This window comes from Dermacentor albipictus, chromosome 6 (genome assembly GCF_038994185.2).
Source record: "Dermacentor albipictus isolate Rhodes 1998 colony chromosome 6, USDA_Dalb.pri_finalv2, whole genome shotgun sequence".
Classification (NCBI taxonomy): Eukaryota; Metazoa; Arthropoda; class Arachnida; order Ixodida; family Ixodidae; genus Dermacentor; species Dermacentor albipictus.
In genome coordinates, this window is record NC_091826.1 from 117,095,920 (window position 1) to 117,113,527 (window position 17,608).

Below are 17,608 nucleotides of genomic sequence, written 5' to 3' on the forward strand. Positions count from 1 at the left end.
GCGACCGCAGAGAGATCATATAAGGGGTGGCAGATAAACTGTTTCGAAGAATAAGGTGCAATACGAATACAAAAACGCTGTACATAATGATCAATGAATGACATTCATTGTCATTTCGTCATTTCGTGGAACTAATGGCTTTACTGTACAACAATGCAGTTGTCATGTAGCATACCCTTTGAGTAAGGTAAAATAAGTGAAGTATCGATGCTTCCATCTAATACTTCCATCCCGTGCTTGAGTGACTGTACAGTGAATGTTTGAGTACTGGCCTGTGTGCTTCTGCAAAAAGGCTGTAACTCGAAGTGACCCCCTGTTTTCAAATAGTTACACTGACCCAACATGAAACACCGTACAAAACTCGAAAATGTAAAATGTTTGCCTTACCTCGATGTAGAACTAATTACAGCGTCATTATGTTGAGATATATTTTAACTAAATGCGTGAATCCTGAATTGTGTGGGAACTTAAAGGGACTGACAACTGGCCAGAATTTGTTGGGAGATCATGACGGAAATGAAATGACCATGATCTATAGTGATAGAATGCAGCACGCTGTAATTATAATTTTAAATTGGCAAGGAAAATCTCAAAAACCTGTAAGTGGCCTGACCTGGAAGTGAAATATTCGTACTTTGGATGTGGTCTGTGACGTCACTGTACGTAAGTAGACTGATATTAAGTACAACATAGTTATTGCTTAAAATTGCAGTTGCCATGTTATTAGAACTTGCGCTTTGTGCTATGCTTCGGAAATCAAAAGCGCACGCATGACTATGGCAACAGACTGAACTGCGAATCACGTGTAAAAGCGTCGTTTCGTTTTCGATCGGACTGTTTCGTTTGAACTGGTTAAAATAAAGCAGTTGGACGGCAAAGTGCGAAAACATATAGCTATTATTGAAGAAATACTTTAATGCTTCGGAAAACATAAAATGCAGGAATGTCGAGTTGATAAACAAAATAATACTTTCTCACACTAACGGCCGTACTTCTCTCCCTCTCACTAATGCTAGCGTATAATCACTATTGCGCTCACGTATCACTGTTTCCAGCATGCTCCCAGTGATCGACTTCGTCCTCTCTGCGGATCGAAAAATTCCTATAAAAAATGTTCCACGGCGTTTTCCGCGTTACCACTTCATGATCAGACACTCCGACCGGTAAACTTTTCATTGCAATAATAAAAAAAAATGGGTACTATGAGAACTGGTTGTCAGTCCCATTAGGCATTGTCGTTTTCTATCTTCCGAGATTACTTTGTTTGTTAGCTCGCCTACATTCGTTTTGTAACTATGATGTGTAAATGTTTTGTATAAATATTTTATTGAAGACAAAACAGTGCTGCTCAACTGCACAACGATTACATTCTTAGATCTTTTCTTTTAGACTTTTTTAGACGATCTGATTATGAGGCACGCCGTAGTGGGGAACTCCTGAACTTTTCGACAAACTGAGGTTCTTTAACGTGTACCTAAATCTAAAATGAAGTGTTTTATTGGACCGAACCCTTCAATGTTTAACGGATCGTATTCCTTGTATAGGGCTTGTTGTGCTATGTTTTGTCTCTGAATTATTTATGCTTCTCGCAAATATCAATCCTGCTTTTTGGGTTTGAGAGCTTAGCCAAATGGTCTAGGCTTCTTTTTCCTTTGAGCCCCAGTTATGTTTGAAACTGAACTGAAATAAAGTTTGATCGGTTGATCCATTGAGCCTCAAGAACAAAGTATATAAAGAGAGTTGAACTTAGTTGTTTTTTTATTGTACGGGGGCGTAGCAAAAGTTGGCGTCATAGGTGATATCGACTAATCTTTCTCGCTTAGCTACGCTACACTGAATTGAATTCTGTGGTTTCACGTGTCGAAACCACGATTCGCGTATGAGGCACGCCGCATTCTGGGACTCCAGATAAATTTGGACCACCAGGAGATCCTTAACGTGCCCCCAATGCACGGGACACGGGCGTTTTTGCATTTCGACCCCATCGAAATGCAGCCGCTGCGGCCGGGATTTGATCGCTATGCTATATACGTTAGAAGTTAAGAACAAACAAACAAACAAACAAACAAACAAACAAACAAGCAAGCAAGCAAGCAAGCGAGCAAGCAAGCAAGCAAGCAAGCAAGCAAGCAAGCAAGCAATATATAATAAAATAAAAAGTAACGAAAAATAAAACGTTATGGGGATTTACGTGCCAAAACAACGATCTGATTATGAGGTACGCCGTAGTGGGGACTCCTGAACTTTTCGACCACCTGAGGTTCTTTAACGTGCACCTAAATCAAAGTACACGGGTGTTTTCGCCCCCATCGAAATGCAGCCGCCGTGGCCGGTATTCGATCCCGCGACCTCGTGCTTAGCAGCCCAGCACCATAGCCACTAAGCAACCACGGCGGGTAACGAAAAATAAAATCAAGCTTGTGGATTGTTCACAAGAAAATCAAGTTAAACACATTAGTCGAGATACAATTTCTACAGCAAGTAGCGGTGGTTTTTGCAAGACTAAAATTCAATAAAAAATGGAGTACGTTTACTGACATCGAGCAAACCCAGAATGCATTGTTTAGTTAATTCTGCTTATTATGATCGCTGTTAAGTTTGTTTACATAACAGTGTTCTCAAATGCGCGGCGGTGACTGCGCATAAACTCACAAAGAATAAACGTTCAGTATGGGCTTTCCGCAGACGCGGTTCCAGGTGCGGTAACAGCAAGTCTCTGAAGCGCTTGGTGCTTGACGTTATGCCGGCGCAAACGCCGAAGTCACGACTCCAGTTTCTGCGCTATTTGTAACGCCTTCCGCAACAGTTATTCCTCTCACTCTTTCCTTCGCACCTGGCTTGATCATCTGTTTCTTCCGTTGAGGACAGTCCAGGCCGAAAGCAAATCGAAACAACAAAACGCTAGCAAAAACGGACAGCGCGAACCTTCGAGCAAGCGTAATGCACATGCGACCGATCGGTGGTTGCTATGCAAAGATAAAGTCTATTTCTAAAAGCGAGACAAAACCGGTAAGGGTGGTGGCATGCACTCACGTTCGAGCGACCGACCAAAATCCGTTGTCATGGCAACCCACGGCGTTGGCACGTCCGCACAGCCGTCGCGAGCTGCACGCGCGTGCGTGCGTGTTTGTGGCGTGAAGGGCCGCACCAACTCACTACAGCATCAATTACAGGACATTATCGCCCAAACAATGACGCCAAGAGGGAGAAGGTGCTGGCGTTAACAACAAAGCGGTGCTCTACCTTGTCAACAGAGAGCCGCTCGATTTGGCCGACGCCTGCCCGGTGAAGATCTTTGCGAGAGCGTTCCTTACGACTGGAGTTGAATGCCGTGACTGCTGTGGATACTGCCGCAAACGTCGCCTTCCCCCGTGCTTTATTTTTTTATTGATTCAGAGGCTGTGAAGTGACGGCGTCCAATACGCGTTCCTTGACCCACGGATGGTTACTGCGGTTATTATTGCGTGCAACAACAGCTATCTCTTTGTTCCGGTGTGCGCTGGGATACGGACCCGAAGCAGTTCTCTGGCCTACGGGCAGTTTTATCCACAGACAGCAGTATATTAAGTGCTTTGCGTTCTCAACCCTCGGCGTTGCTTTAACCGGTCCTGAAGGACTTGCAGCCTTTGTAATATTTTTTTGTGTCTGTGCCTCGATTCGACCGGACCGGGCTCATCGCCTGTGATACGCTTCACTCGTGTGAATCTGCGTGGATCACTGTCCTGGGCGACTATATCGTGTGCCAGATAGAAAACGAAAACTTCACGGAAGAAGGGAGCGCTGAGAAAAAAAAACAACGAGTTTCTGTCCATCAGATGATCACTCGTGTCAACCCAACAATGGTGAATGGAGTAAGCAATATTGCCTTCTTTATTATTCTTGAAATATTTCTAACCACCGCGTCATTGTAATATGTGGGCTTATATTTCCCTGTACCGCCAGCTGCTTTTACCATGTGATCGAACCTATTGCGTAGCCCTCCAATACAGCGTGGCTCAACGTGTCTTTTTTGTTAATATACAGAATGTTTAAATATCGCCTGTGGATGATAGCGTAATTGCAGTCCTTGAACTGCACATAACTTTCAAGGGAAATCTAAATACCGCATCGACTTACTATAAATATCTAATTAACTATTCAAACGGTTACATTAACGCACGTACAGCAATTTACGAATTACAGCCGTTTAAGTTAGCAAGCCGTATTCACTTGAAACAAATTTTCAGAATGATACCAGTTTCGTGTCAATAATTCCCAAAGTGTGCGGCAAAATACATGGGCGTTGCGGTTACATTTGTGCTTCATTGCAGGAAACGATGTTTCATTTAAAAAGAATGCAGAGGCTCTACTGGAGTTGTTTAAGTATGCGTAAGCACACCCTAAAATTTCAGTTGGCTCACTCCTAAATTTAGAGCTTGCCCACCCCCAAATTTAACTTGGCCTACGTGCAAATTTCAAGTTGACCCAGCCGCAAACTTAACTTGGCCCACTCACCAGTTGGCCCACGTTCACATTTCAGTTGGCCCACATCCAAATTTGAAGGGGACGCAACCCCAAACTTCAGTTGGCCCACCTCTATATATAAACTTCTCCACGCGTTTTCTAAGGATCCCTATGTATCTCTGTGGATTACCTTTTATGTTTAAATTATAATTACAAAGCTACCAATCATCTACATTTACGCTGCTATAACGATGAAACGTCTTTGCAAATTCCGAATTTTTGTGCAGATACAACGCATTATAACGCATTACGCGTTTCGCGTGACAGGGCTGGGGTACTGGCCAAAGAACGCGTGCACACTAAAGAGTAAGTGGATCAGCAATGAATTTTTGTCCCAAGTGGAATGGTGCATCGTCAATTGCGTAGATTTCTTTCTGAGAAACTCGTACGGGTTTCCTTCGTAACTTCGTGCTACATTAGAGTTGTTGACAATTTTCCCTTTCATGGCTCTGCCTCCACCTTGCAGGATTCCGCAGAACGGATTTGCCATATTCAGTCAATCAGTCTTTTCAGTTAGGCAAGTATTCCGAACAGTCCAGTCGGTCGGTCGAGCGGTCATCCGGACAGTCGAGTCAGCTGGTCGTCAGTCAGGTTTGGTGCGTTAGGCAGTCAGTCTGTCAGTCACTAGTCCAGTGAATCCAGTCAAGTCTAGTCTGTCAGCTGTTCAGACAATCAGTTCAGTCCAATCAGAAGATCAGTCCGTTTGGCTCAGTGATTCGGTATGGTAAGTCCAGTGCAGTCAGCCAGCCAGTCGATCAGTCTCTCGGTTGGTCCTCAGTCGTTTGTTCGGTCAGCGCAGTCCGGTCATTCCAGTCCAGTCAATCAATCAATCTAGTCATTAATTAAAAATTTAGTCGATTAATCCCACTAGTCAGTCTGGTCGGCCGCACAGTAGTCTGTCTGCATGCACTCCGTTATGCAGGGTAAGGTTATCTGTAGCTAGAATCAAGTTAACATTGATGCTTGGAGGTCCATGACCTTGAACTGAATGCATAAAGCTTAGGGCCTAGAGGTCATGGCGCGGTGTATTGTTTCGAAAGGAACACATAGTCATACACGCGCTGCGCGCACGGGCACACATGCGCACATAGGCACGTACGTACGCACATGTAACAACTGAGCCAACACTGACATAAAGCTGAACAATGAAAGCTAGGTTGAACGATCAGTAAAACCGCCCCTGTTCCAGCTTCCATGTATGTGTCTTGGGTGGTTTAGCTTGTCGGCCTGGTGCTTCGGCTGGAGTCAAGGAATTCAATTTCTCCGGAGTGGGGAGTTCTGTTTTCATATAAGCCATTTTAGCTGTTATCGTTTTTCAAGTAGTTCTGCGTCGCGTTGCCTTTCTGCAAAGGGTAGACACCTGTATATCATTTTCGGGAAGACTGCGAGAACGGTGACGATAACCGGCTCTCACATAGAGGATATAAAAAATAATTGCTAGCCATTTTGCTCGAATTACAAGGCAGTGACAGCGATAACCGACGCGAATATGCATGCGAAATTGCCCACTTGCTTGCCTGTGCTTGCCGCGGTTTATGCCCAGCACCGCACCGGGCATCACGAAGAGTCTTTCGAAAGCGTTTGCTTGGCGGCCGCGGCGATCTGTTGGTGCTCTTGCATCGAAATATGCTCCTTTCTAGTGCGCCTCTTACCCCTGTATTCAATAATGCATCTTAACTTGAAGCCCACACTTGATTTAAATGACGCCTGTCGTGAATGCATCAAAGGAAACGCAATGAGCGTCTTGGGTACGTTCACACGAGGCGTAGTTTATATCAAGTCAGGCTTGTGGAATAGGCAAAGGCGAGCACATTCGCGGCATAAAGAAAGATCTGGCAGATTCAGGGCTTTTTTCATACAAGTAACATTGGAATGGCGGGAATAGTTAGATAAAATAAAGCGAGCTGCTCGATTTTGAATCCCTTCAAGGTTTACGGTTAGTGATGCTTGATTCTTATCCCAAATTGCAGATGCGTATTCTAGTTTTGAGCGAACTAGGGTTTTGCAGAGTGTCAGTTTTACCGAAGTCGGAAAGGTGTACAAGTGACGACGAAGATATCCTAACATGCGATTAGCATTAGCAGTAATATAATTAACATGCATATTCTATGACAGATCATTAGTTATGTGAGTGCCAATATATTTGCGGGCGTCAACGGATGCTAATAAAGTGTCATTCAGTACACATCTGCACTGATTGCCATTGCTGGCCGTACGTGGTATGCGCATCGATTTACACTTGCTAGCGTTAAGTTTCATGAGCCATTTATTAGACCTGAGGGATACATTGTAAAGATCTCCTTGCAGTTTATCTGAATCATCAGGGTTAGCGATCTTTCAGTATATTACACAATCGTCTGCGAAAATATTGATTGATAATGAGGTTACACAGTTAGGGAGATCATTAATATAAATCAAGAAGAGTAAAGGCCCCAAGACGGAGCCTTGTGGCACTCCGGGTGTAACTGTTGACAAAGCAGATGAATAGTTATTGGTTGTGACATATTGAGTTCGATTAGAAAAAGAAACTTCTCAATCCAAGACAACACATTTGGATCAATATTAAGCTGAATAAATTTATGGATAAGTAGGTTATGACATACGGTGTCGAAAGCTTTGAAAACATCTAAAAAATACAGTCAATATCGAATCCTTGATCTAAGGTGGCGAACAAATCGTTAGTGAAACAAAGAAGTTGAGTATTGCATGAAAAAGTTTTTCTAATACCGTGTTGAGATGGATGGAAGAACGCGTTGCTTTCCAGGAAATCGATGAGGTGAGAATATATTACGTGTTCTCAGAGTTTGAATGGAATGCTGGTTAATGAGAAGGGTCGGTAGTTCTCGGGACAGTCTGCGTTGCCTGATTTATGGACTGGAACCACCCTCGCCGTTTTCCAGTCTGTAGGAAGCGATGGGCACTGTACTGACTGAGCAAGCAGCTTAGATAGAATAACAGATAGAAATAACGCCGTATACTTCAACATTTTTTGAATTATTAAGTTCAGGACCTGCAGAAGATAACATGTTTTGATTATTAATCAAACGATTAATACCAACCCAATGAACTAATATGAGATCTATACAACAAAACGAGAAAGGAGGAATATTCGGTAAATCGGCAAGGCTATTATCACAAAAAAATGAGGTAAATACTTCATTTAACACAGTGAAACACTGGTTTGCGTCAACATCACTGCCATCAACATGAATGAAATGAATAGAGTCAGCTTTCTTGTCGCCTACAATGCTGCAGAATTTGCGTGGTTGAGTTAGTAAGAGGGATGGCAGTGTGACATTAAAATAAGTTTTTTAGCATTGCTAACAGCATAAATGTACTCGGCTTCTACATGATTGTAAGTATTCCAGCGATCGGTAAGATTGGTTTGTTTGGCACGACGGAAAATAAGTTTCTTTTTGTTGCTTCGTTGATTAAGGGAATTATTAACCCAAGATGAGCTTGAGTTGTAAGGAATTTGCCTTCGAGGTATATACCGGTTAATTAAGTGGAGCAATTTATTTTTGTAGAGCTGCGAGTTTTCTTCGACAGAGCGTTCATCAAATTTAGTAAGGTAGCCGCTGGCAAACGTTTCCAGTTCACGGGTAATTGAGGGCCTGTCAGCGCGGTTATAGTCAACGATAATTTTAGATCGCCTCTTGGAAGATACGCGCATTTTCAACGTAAAATTGATAATCAAGTGATCACTCCGCAGGATACACCGGATACACTCCGGATACACCCTGGAGGTAAATCGGTTTAGAAACAAAGTCAGGCACAATGGTGAAAATAAGGTCTAGGATGTTAGATGACGTAGAAGTTGTACGAGTGGGTTCATGTACTAACTGTGAAACGGTGAAGTCTGAACAGATATTCAGAAATTGTGCATCTTCGGTTGAGCTTTTTGCCAGGGTACGGAACACGAAATCACTTCTCCACAAAATATTAGGAAAATTAAAGTCCCCCAGAATAAACAAAGGTGACGTAGGATACCGAACAGTTAGATTGTTTGGAGCATCATGTAAATTATCGCAGAAAGATTTTGGTGCTATTGGGGATCTATAACAAGCGCAAAGAATGCAGTTACGACTATCAATAACAGCACATACGCACACAAGCTATAAAGCAGACACTACTGGAACATTCGATGAAGAAAGTTGATCATCCACGGTGATTAGAACACCCCCGCCAGCATGGACATCACTCTCGTACTGGTGGATCTTGTAGCTTTTTTTTTTCACATTCAAAAATTTCACCGTTTTTTATTTATGCCGAAAGCCAGGTTTCTGAAAGAACAACTATGTCAGCTGAGCACGCGTCAATGCGAGTTGATAAAGTTGTTCGTTCATTGAGAACACTGCGTGCACCGGTGAGAAAGATTGAAGCACCGTTTGCAGATCGTGGAGATAGCTATGCCGATTTGCATTTGTTGGATTAGCAGGTGCTTTGCAAGTGGAAGCTGCACGCGCCTCTCTAGGGGATTCCAGTTCACGAACAGTGTCAATCACTGCGCTGTGTATGCAGGCTTCGTTGTTGATGACGAGTTTATTAAAGCGAAGTGAAAAAGGCCGGTCGCTAGACTTGCGAAATTCGAGAAGATTTTTTATGTGTCAAACGCGTTGCCCTGCAGAAATCTTCGCTAATGGAAACACCTGTACTTTTCAATTTAGATTTCTGAGAGAATACTTCCTTTGATTTTGAAGGAAGAAAACATCAGGATGATTGGGCGTGTCTCATTTGCAACATAAGCACCCTACCTAATGTTCTCTCTCCACTATGCCATCTGTAATACGCAGATTTAAATGACGTAAGAGAAGCTCATAGATGTGGTCTTCCGATTGTGCCCAAGTCTCAGAAACGTCGTCCGGGATGCCAAAAAACAGCAAATTATGTCACAGTGACCTATCCTCTAGATTAACAAGACGCGAGGCCAACGCAACATTTTCAGCCTTAACCGCCTGGGCAACAGAACTGACATCTGCTGCAGGTAGCGCCGTTTCAAGACATTCGACACTAGATTCAATATTTGCAAATCTGCGCGTAAGATCTGCGACTGTGTTCGGTTTTCTTTTAGCTCAGTGAATGCGGGTATCACCTCTGAGTGGCGACTGTCGAATTTCGTTGAAAAGACACCTATGGCGTCAAGAAATTCTTTGTGCGATTTGCTAGGGTCAATGTTTAGCCCCCTCCCCCCCCCCCCCCGTAACGCGATTTTCTTCTATATCCCCGCAAAGGAGCAAAAGTTTGACAACAAAAGTGCATTCGCACAGAATATCGTAGAGCAGTCTAGGGCACGGGAGCAGCAGCAGGCAAATATTGTTCGATCGTTTAGAATAAAGAGTACCACCAACCGGCGCGTGAAAGAAAAAGGGATTTGTGAGCGACAGCATTTTTGCCGCTCTTCCGTGCCCACCGAAGGAGGGCGGCCGACGCCAGTCCTTTAAGGGCTCGCTGTGGAATGATGGCGCTGGTGTTGCCGATGTGCCGCTTGAGTGCAATGCAAAAGCATTACGCAGGTCACGTAGGACGAACCAGTCATCGTCGCTGATTGTAGCCGTGACTGTCAGGGGCGGCCTTGAGATCAGCATACATGACGACAAAGTAGCACTTGGCCCACCGGAAAGCAGGGAAAGCCACAGGCCAACTAGGACAAGGTGCACATGAAAGAAAAAGGGATTCATGAGCGACAGCATTTTGCCACTCTCCCGTGCCCACTCTATATGCTGCAAAGGTGCAATTTGAGATGAGCCGTCTTGAAGCCATGTTTGCCTAGCAGGATGGAATCCTAAGACTCCCACCCCGTTCGTGATATCGGGCCTCGAAGGAATGATATTGGCGTTCCAGGTAGCAGCTTCTCAAAATCAGGTGTCAAGCAGTTTGGGAGGATCTTAATTCTTAAACCAATCCATTTGTAGTAGATTTTGGGGACGAATATATCGAAAGTGGTGCTAATTTAGCATTTCCGCTAAGCAGACATTACTTCGACAGCCTAGCTTCAACTTCGCAATTCAAACGCGTTCCCTAAAGTTAAGAGTTACAAAGTTCACTAGTGAACGTTTTGGGTCGACATTGCGATTTGTAATCGCCAAGGTAATGGGTTCATGTAATCCACCTGAATAGCCCGATGCGTTATATGCTCCACAAACTCTGTACGAGCTGAAAATTAAAAAAAAATGAGATATAGAGTTTTTCTCATTTTGATGGCAATTACAGGGAAACCGCTTTGGTTGAGTAGTGGCTATGACGTTGCGCTGCTAAGCACGTGGTCGCGGTATCAAATACCGGCCCCGGCGGCCGCATTTCGATTGTGGCGAAATGCAAGAACGTCCGTGGTGCCATGCATCGCGTGCGCGTTAATGAACCCCGGGTGGTCGACATTGATCCGTAGTCCCCCATTACGGCGTGCCTCATAATAAGATCGTGGTTGTGGCACGTAGAACGCTAGAATTTATTTTATTTTAATTAAGGGACACTTCAGTTGAATTTACCTTTTCGCTGTCAACATCACCGTGATGTTCAGTTCAGTTCAGTTCAGTTTATTTCCAACACAATGTTGGGGGTCCTCCAGGCAAAACAGTTGTCATAGACAACTTGAGGGGACCTGGGGACCATACGCATTCTTTCCGCGTAAAGTCCGAACGCGATTAGGCCCCATCGCGCCTCGTGGTGCTCTTTGCTGTAGGTGTGAAGGCAAGCGTGAGTGGATGAGCCGAGAAGGATGGCGGCTTGGTGGGCGCCGTCTTCCCGCTCTCCAAATGTTGTGCAGGAAAGAAGGGTTGAAAGGGTAGGGTGGGGGGGGGGGTGAGGTGAAGACGCGTTTGGAAGACGAAGACGCGTTTCGAAGTTGAATTCAGCACGAGGCCTTGCCTCGGCGCTGCTGCCAACCTTCATCAGGCCACGTTATGATAGTAGATGTCCGCGGTCATCGACTACATTCTGTTCATGTTTGACTCTGCGCCCGTGAAAACGTGCCTGCTAATTTACTTAAACAAATTATGGGGTTTTACATGCCAAAACCACTATCTGATTATGAGGCACGCCGTAGCAGAGGTCTCCGGAAATTTCGACCACCTGGGGATCTTCAACGTGCACCTAAATCTAAGTACACGGGTGTTTTAGCATTTCTCCTCCATCGAAATGCGGCCTCCATGGCCAGGATTCGATCCCGCGACCTCGTGCTCAACAGCCTAACCACATAGCCACTGAGCGACCACGGCGGGTGTTAATTTACTTCGTCAGTGAATATTTCCTGCGGTTTATAAATCCGACAAAGCTACTAACCTTACTTCATACAACTATCTGATGAATTGCTATCGGGATAGATGCTTCGCCGTTTCGACGAACTTGCGACCTTCTTCTAAACATGTGCGAGAAGTTTTGAATGTTTATATCAATATTCTTCTCTTGTGCGGTGTTTGTATTTAGTGACAAGTTCGATATAACGGGTTAAAGATACCGCGGGTTCGATGTAGCGAACCCAAACTCCCTATTTGTCGTAATTACTAAAGAAACAAGAACAAAACGAGAAAGATCAATGTAATGCGTAAACAGTGGTTCCGGTGAAAAATAGTTGTGCACGAATCTCTCTGAACAACAAAGAAGCATCCGCCTCGCCAAAGGTAGCCGTCTAGATCGGGTTTCACTTCCCGGCTTCGCTAAAGCGAAACTCTCTTTACCGAGCCCCCTCCCATTAAAAAAAAAAAAAACTGAAAAGATAGATAAGAAATGAGACTGGTTACGTTGCCTATTAGAACGTGTTTCGCGAAGAATCGTAATCAGCCGCAGACATTTCTTTCCCCCCAAAAACGTCTTCGTGACGTAATGCAAAAAAGTTGATTCTTTGGTATTACGAGCCAAAACCTCGAGATGTAGAGATGAGAATGATGTAGATGAGAGTAGATGAGATGAGATGAGATGTAGAGCTGTAGAGATGAGAATGAGGCGCCCCGTAGTGGGGAGACTCCGGATTAGTTTTGGCTACTTAGGAGTTTTTTAACGTGCACCCGATGCATGGTACACAGGTGCTTTTTTTGCACATCGCGCCCAGCGCTATCCGGCTCCCGCGGTCAATGGTCGTGCTTACAGCGCAACGTCTAAGCCACTGCGCCACCACTGCAGGTAATCGTGCCGTTGCTCTAGTGCTTCGACCCCGTGAATGGCGAAAGAAAAAAAAAAACGCCACACAGATGAAGTGGGGAAGAAATATAGGAGGTGACTGCCACGACGACCGTCAAATACAAGCTATGATGGCGATGCTGTCATAAAGGCTGATACTACGTATGTTCGATATGTGGCTTTTGTTTGAGTGTGTGCGCGTGCGTGTGTGTGTGGGGGGGGGGGGGGGAGGGGTATACGTCTATTTCGTCAACTTTAAATGTCCTTTCCTCAAGCTGTGCGCCAGATTGTCCAGGAGCGTATCAGCAAGTCACGTGCGCCTCTTAAACATCGCGTGCGTGTAAACATAAGAAATATTCGCAGACATTTTATTCACAAAAATGTTCCAAAAGCCGGATGAATTCATGATTGAAAAAGAAAGGTTCACTCCGACTTAACATAACAAAAGGACTGACAACTGGCCAGAATATGTTGGGAGACGCTAATGAAAATGAAATGACCATGATTTATAGTGATAAGAATCCAGCACGCTGTTCGGGATTTAAGTGGGAAATATAATTTTAAATTGGCAAAGGAAGTCAGAAAAACCAGTAAGTGGCGAGGCCTGGCGGCGAAATCTTGATACTTCGAAATGTAGTCAAGAGACTACATTTCGAAGTATCCAAATTTCGAAGTAGCTGTGCGTAAGCCGACTGTCATTACCTACAGTACAATCATCGCTTAAAATTGCAGTTAGCATATTATTAGACACTTGCGCTTTATTCTGGGCGCATTACGAAGAAAGTCCACGCTAACGGCCAGCACTCGCGTCGTCCCGCACGCATGGCGGCGCACATGCTGTTGTACGCGCGCGAGTATCGCACGAGTCTGCCAGCACCCACAGTTTTATGATCCCCTTGTGATACAAGATGCCATCGACGAGCTGTGCCGGGAGTGGGTGCGTTTTTTACCTTCCTGTCGGCGCCTTAATAACACTGTGTGGACGCCGAGCTCTCCGCCGACCGTCGGCGGATTGTCGGCGTTGGTACAGTGTGACAGAGACGCCGACACAAAGGTAAAAAAAACGCTGTCGCCGACAGTGGGCAGACCGAAATCGGTGTCGGGTCGGCCTATGAAATGACATAAAGATAATTTATTTGAAAGTAGGCAGAGAGGTCGGCATGAGCTAACGCGCTCTAGCCTGCTACTCTGCACAGGGGGAGGGGAAACGGGGACATAAAGGTGTGATGAGGGATGATGATGACAAAGAAAGGGGGATGCGCAAAGGTGAAAGCAAGTTCAACATTCTGATGATAAACATCCAGAAATCTCATCCATGAAGCCATTATGAGGTTTTGCATTAAGTCTGTAGTCACCAATTCAGGTGAACTTAAAGATAAAGGCGCTAGGACGAAGCTGGTGTGTGGGTCTCCCTTGCGGGATCAGCACAAGCGCCAAACAAAAGCTTTTGTAGCATGCAAAGAGCTGCGATAAGCGACTCTATAGCACAGCGAGCACCTGCAGGGCACCTTTAGCGGCCGGATGCTCCAGACCACCGAGATTCACGCGCGTTGACTCTACCAGCTGCTTCAGCATTTTCGCTACACTCTCCTTCTCGTTGTGTCCATCTCCTTGCTTGCCCGTAGTATCACCGGTTTCATTGGATCGAAAGGATCGAAAGGATTCACTTCGTAAGGACCGAAATTCTGAGCACACATGCGAGCTAAAATGCATTGTTCCAGCTCGCTCAAGTCTTGGAGAGACGACATCGGAAATTAGAAGCGCACGCTTGGCTTCAGCAATGAGAACCGCGTATCACGTGTAAAAGCGTTGTTTGGTTTTCGATGCGCGTGGTTTTGTTTTGACTGGTCAAATACCAAAGCAGTTGGACAGGAAACCGGAATAACACGTATCTATTATCGCATAAATACTTTAACACTTTGGAAAACATGAAGCGCAGGAACGTCGACTTCATAAGCAAAATAATACTTTCTCATACTTACTGCCGCACTTTTCGTCTGTCTCCTACTAGTGCAGACCTATAATCGCCATCGCGCTCACCTATCACAGTTTTCAGCATGCTTCCAGTGAACGACTCTCTGCAGATCGAAAAATTTTTGATAGAAATGTTCCACGGCGTTTTCCGCGTTACTACTCAATGATTAGAAGCTCTGGCCTTGGTAAGCTTTCCATTGCACTAAAAAAAGGGGGTACCATGAAAATTGGTTCTCAGTCCCTTTAACAACAAAAGGGTATAAACGTTTCACCACCTATGCTGGTGGCACGTTCAGTAAACATTCACATAAATTAGGGGGGTCCAGTCTGTTCGCTGCACACGTCCTTGTAAACGTCCGGCAGGGGCTACGGTTAGCGTACACTAATCATGGCCCCCTGCCGGACGTCTACAAGGACGTGGGGGTTCCGGACCTCCGTTCATTGATGTCAGTGTATACTGAACGTGCCACCTGCATAGGTGGTGAAATGTCTATGCCCTTTTGTTGTTAATTTGTTAAGTCAGAGTAAACCTTTTTTCAATTCAGACGTTTTATCCCTGTTGAGTAACTTTCTAGTGTTACTTTAACTTACGCTCGAATGAGTGCCAATGTACCTAGTGGCAATTGCACACATAGCAACGGCGACTAACACGTCATTTAATTTGCTATACCGTGTCTGCAACATTGTGTCTGTTGTTCACGTTCCAGTTGAGTCTCGCACTCATTGCGGCAAGTTCAATTTTGTGGCATGCGTTGTACGGGCGGAACAGAGCGGACATGGAATGAGCAGCAGGAGAAGTGCACGAGATATTTCATGCGTCAAGTCCTCATAGGCAAACACGCGCAAGCGAACGTCAACGACATGACAGACGCGTACCCGTGTGCCGAAATTACTTCGCCGAACCGTTCAGCCTGCGTCGACGAAGGAATCTCACACGTTGGCTCTATCACAGACATGGACAATGTCGCGTGTTATGCAGCTGCTATACCTCATTGCCTATTGTTTCCGCGAAGAGCAGTGATTCACCGGGAAACCGTCCAACCAAAACCGATTCAGCGGCAAACAAAGAAGCGTTTCGTTTCCGTAGCCTGAAATGTGCAACAATAGCTCCGTCGCATTTGACGGGCGGCGCACTCATCAGACCGAGACGCGTCCACACCGCCCCTGTAATCGCGCATACCGGGAAGAGAGGACATGCGACAGACATAGCATCGTTCCCCGGCTGTGATATGACGGCGTCTGGTTGAACGCGCCTTCGTGGTCGGCAGCGGAGCGTTTGCGGTTCGACCCCTCCCCCCTTCTACATCTCTCTTCTCTCCCAACCTTGCATAAACACGCGCAACGCTGGGCGTTATCACGCGTGGCTGAACGAACGTTGCTGCGGTGCCTTCCGTTCTCGCCCGACAGCGAATGGCGGGGGGGGGGGGGGAGTCGTTGGTCCGGCACGCACCCAACGCTGCCTGCAGGGAGTCGATATGCTTTGCCGAGCCGACCGCTATAATCACATGAACCGACTTCGGTCGCGTGTGTGCAGTCGTGTGTAGGTCACCCATACATTACGCTGGTTGAAGCGTAGTATAGTCCTGCTCATTCCTACCACTGTTGGTAGACGGGCAGGTTCAGCTGGAAAAGAAACGTTCTGTGAAACTCGCGCCGATTTCGCCGCGACCTTGTTCGATGTGACTGTTCGCCACCTGCAATACGGACTGACTGCCAGTGAGTTCCCGTGCGGAGGGCACTACCGTGTCATTTGTGTCCGTCTCTTACAGGGTAATCGGGTGTTTTGAAAACGGGAAAAATCTTCACGGGAAAGAAGAAGCACGTTGCGCTTCTATCTGGACCCTAGCATGCATACACTCCTGGAGGCGAGACGATGATAACGAGCGATGACCTGAACTGGAAATTGACCTTTGCCTAAATGAACGTGACGTTTCTTGCAACGCTCGACCGGATTGTTCCGCTTCGTCGCGTAAGTGATTGACGCCCATAAACCGCATTCTTGAAGTCGCACGGTCTGAGGCAGTGCGGGATAGCTCGGGAGTGGACCAGACATGAGCGGGTCCTACGAGTTGCATCAGCCGACGTCTCACGCCACATCTCCGCCGCTCATCCCTGAGGAGTCACCGCCATTCTCGAGGGTAACGGTAAGCGCGATAGATATCGGGACGAAAAAAGTGCAATTTCTGGGATGAGTTTCGGTTAACCAAGTTTCCTTCTTATAGGCAATATATTTCACGTATTTAATGAGATTGTTCTATAGAAAGTAATGTGCATGAAATGTATAGCGGCACGCAGGTGCTTTTACTCAGTGAATGCTGCGGCGTTTCTCGCCCCAATTGCGATTTACGCCTGTACTTTGATTGATTGACTGACTGATTGACTGACTGACTGGATTTAATGGGCCAGTGTGGCACAAGACCAAAGAGAGACATCGTAGCAGAGTGCTCCAAACTTGCAACCTAAGTTTACTTAACGTGGACCCAAAGCTAGGCACGCGAGGGTTTTTCCCGTTCCACATGGATTTTTTTTTATGCGAAGCATATTACGAGAGCTCAACCCAGCTCCTCAGGCGCGGCGGTGTCGCCATGAAACCACGTGACACCGTGACGTCACGACAGAGGAGAAGTGGCTTTGGCTCAACTCTTGCAAGACGGGCTGGGTGGGAATCGAACCAGGGTCTCCGGAGTGTGGGACGGAGACGCTACCACTGAGCCACGAGTACGATGCTTCAAAGCGGTACAAAAGCGCCTCTAGTGAATGCGGTGTTGCCTTAGAAACGAGCTGTTTCTAAGGCATGCGTCTCTTGCTCAGGCGCACATTTCGTTGCCGCGCCGAACGCTGCTTTGCTCGACGCTCACCGCGTCCAATGCGGGGCGCGTAGTCGCTGCCCTGTAGCCCATTGTCTTACACCCTTTGGCGGGTCGACGGGAACGCTGTCGCGTTCCACTCTTAAAGGCAAAGCAGTAATGCATGAGTTGTTTCTTCGTCTAGCCGAACCAAATATAGCCAAGCAACAGCA

General features: G+C 46.0%; 1 protein-coding gene across 4 annotated transcripts in view; it reads left to right on the forward strand.

Annotated features, from left to right (window-relative positions):
* Nucleotides 1–17,608, forward strand: part of LOC135916293 (ninjurin-1-like) — a 126,593-nt gene that overhangs the window by 81,910 nt on the left and 27,075 nt on the right. The window contains exon 1 of one of the 4 annotated variants that reach the window (XM_065449624.1): nucleotides 3,825–3,851. The exons of 1 other annotated variant lie outside the window; for it this stretch is intronic. In XM_065449624.1, coding sequence (XP_065305696.1) covers nucleotides 3,840–3,851 — 12 coding nt within the window. In that variant the 5' untranslated portion in view covers nucleotides 3,825–3,839. Of the gene's footprint in view, nucleotides 1–3,824; nucleotides 3,852–16,053; nucleotides 16,734–17,608 lie in introns of those variants that run through there. 2 more of the 4 variants (XM_065449623.2, XM_065449621.2) reach the window with 2 other exon arrangements.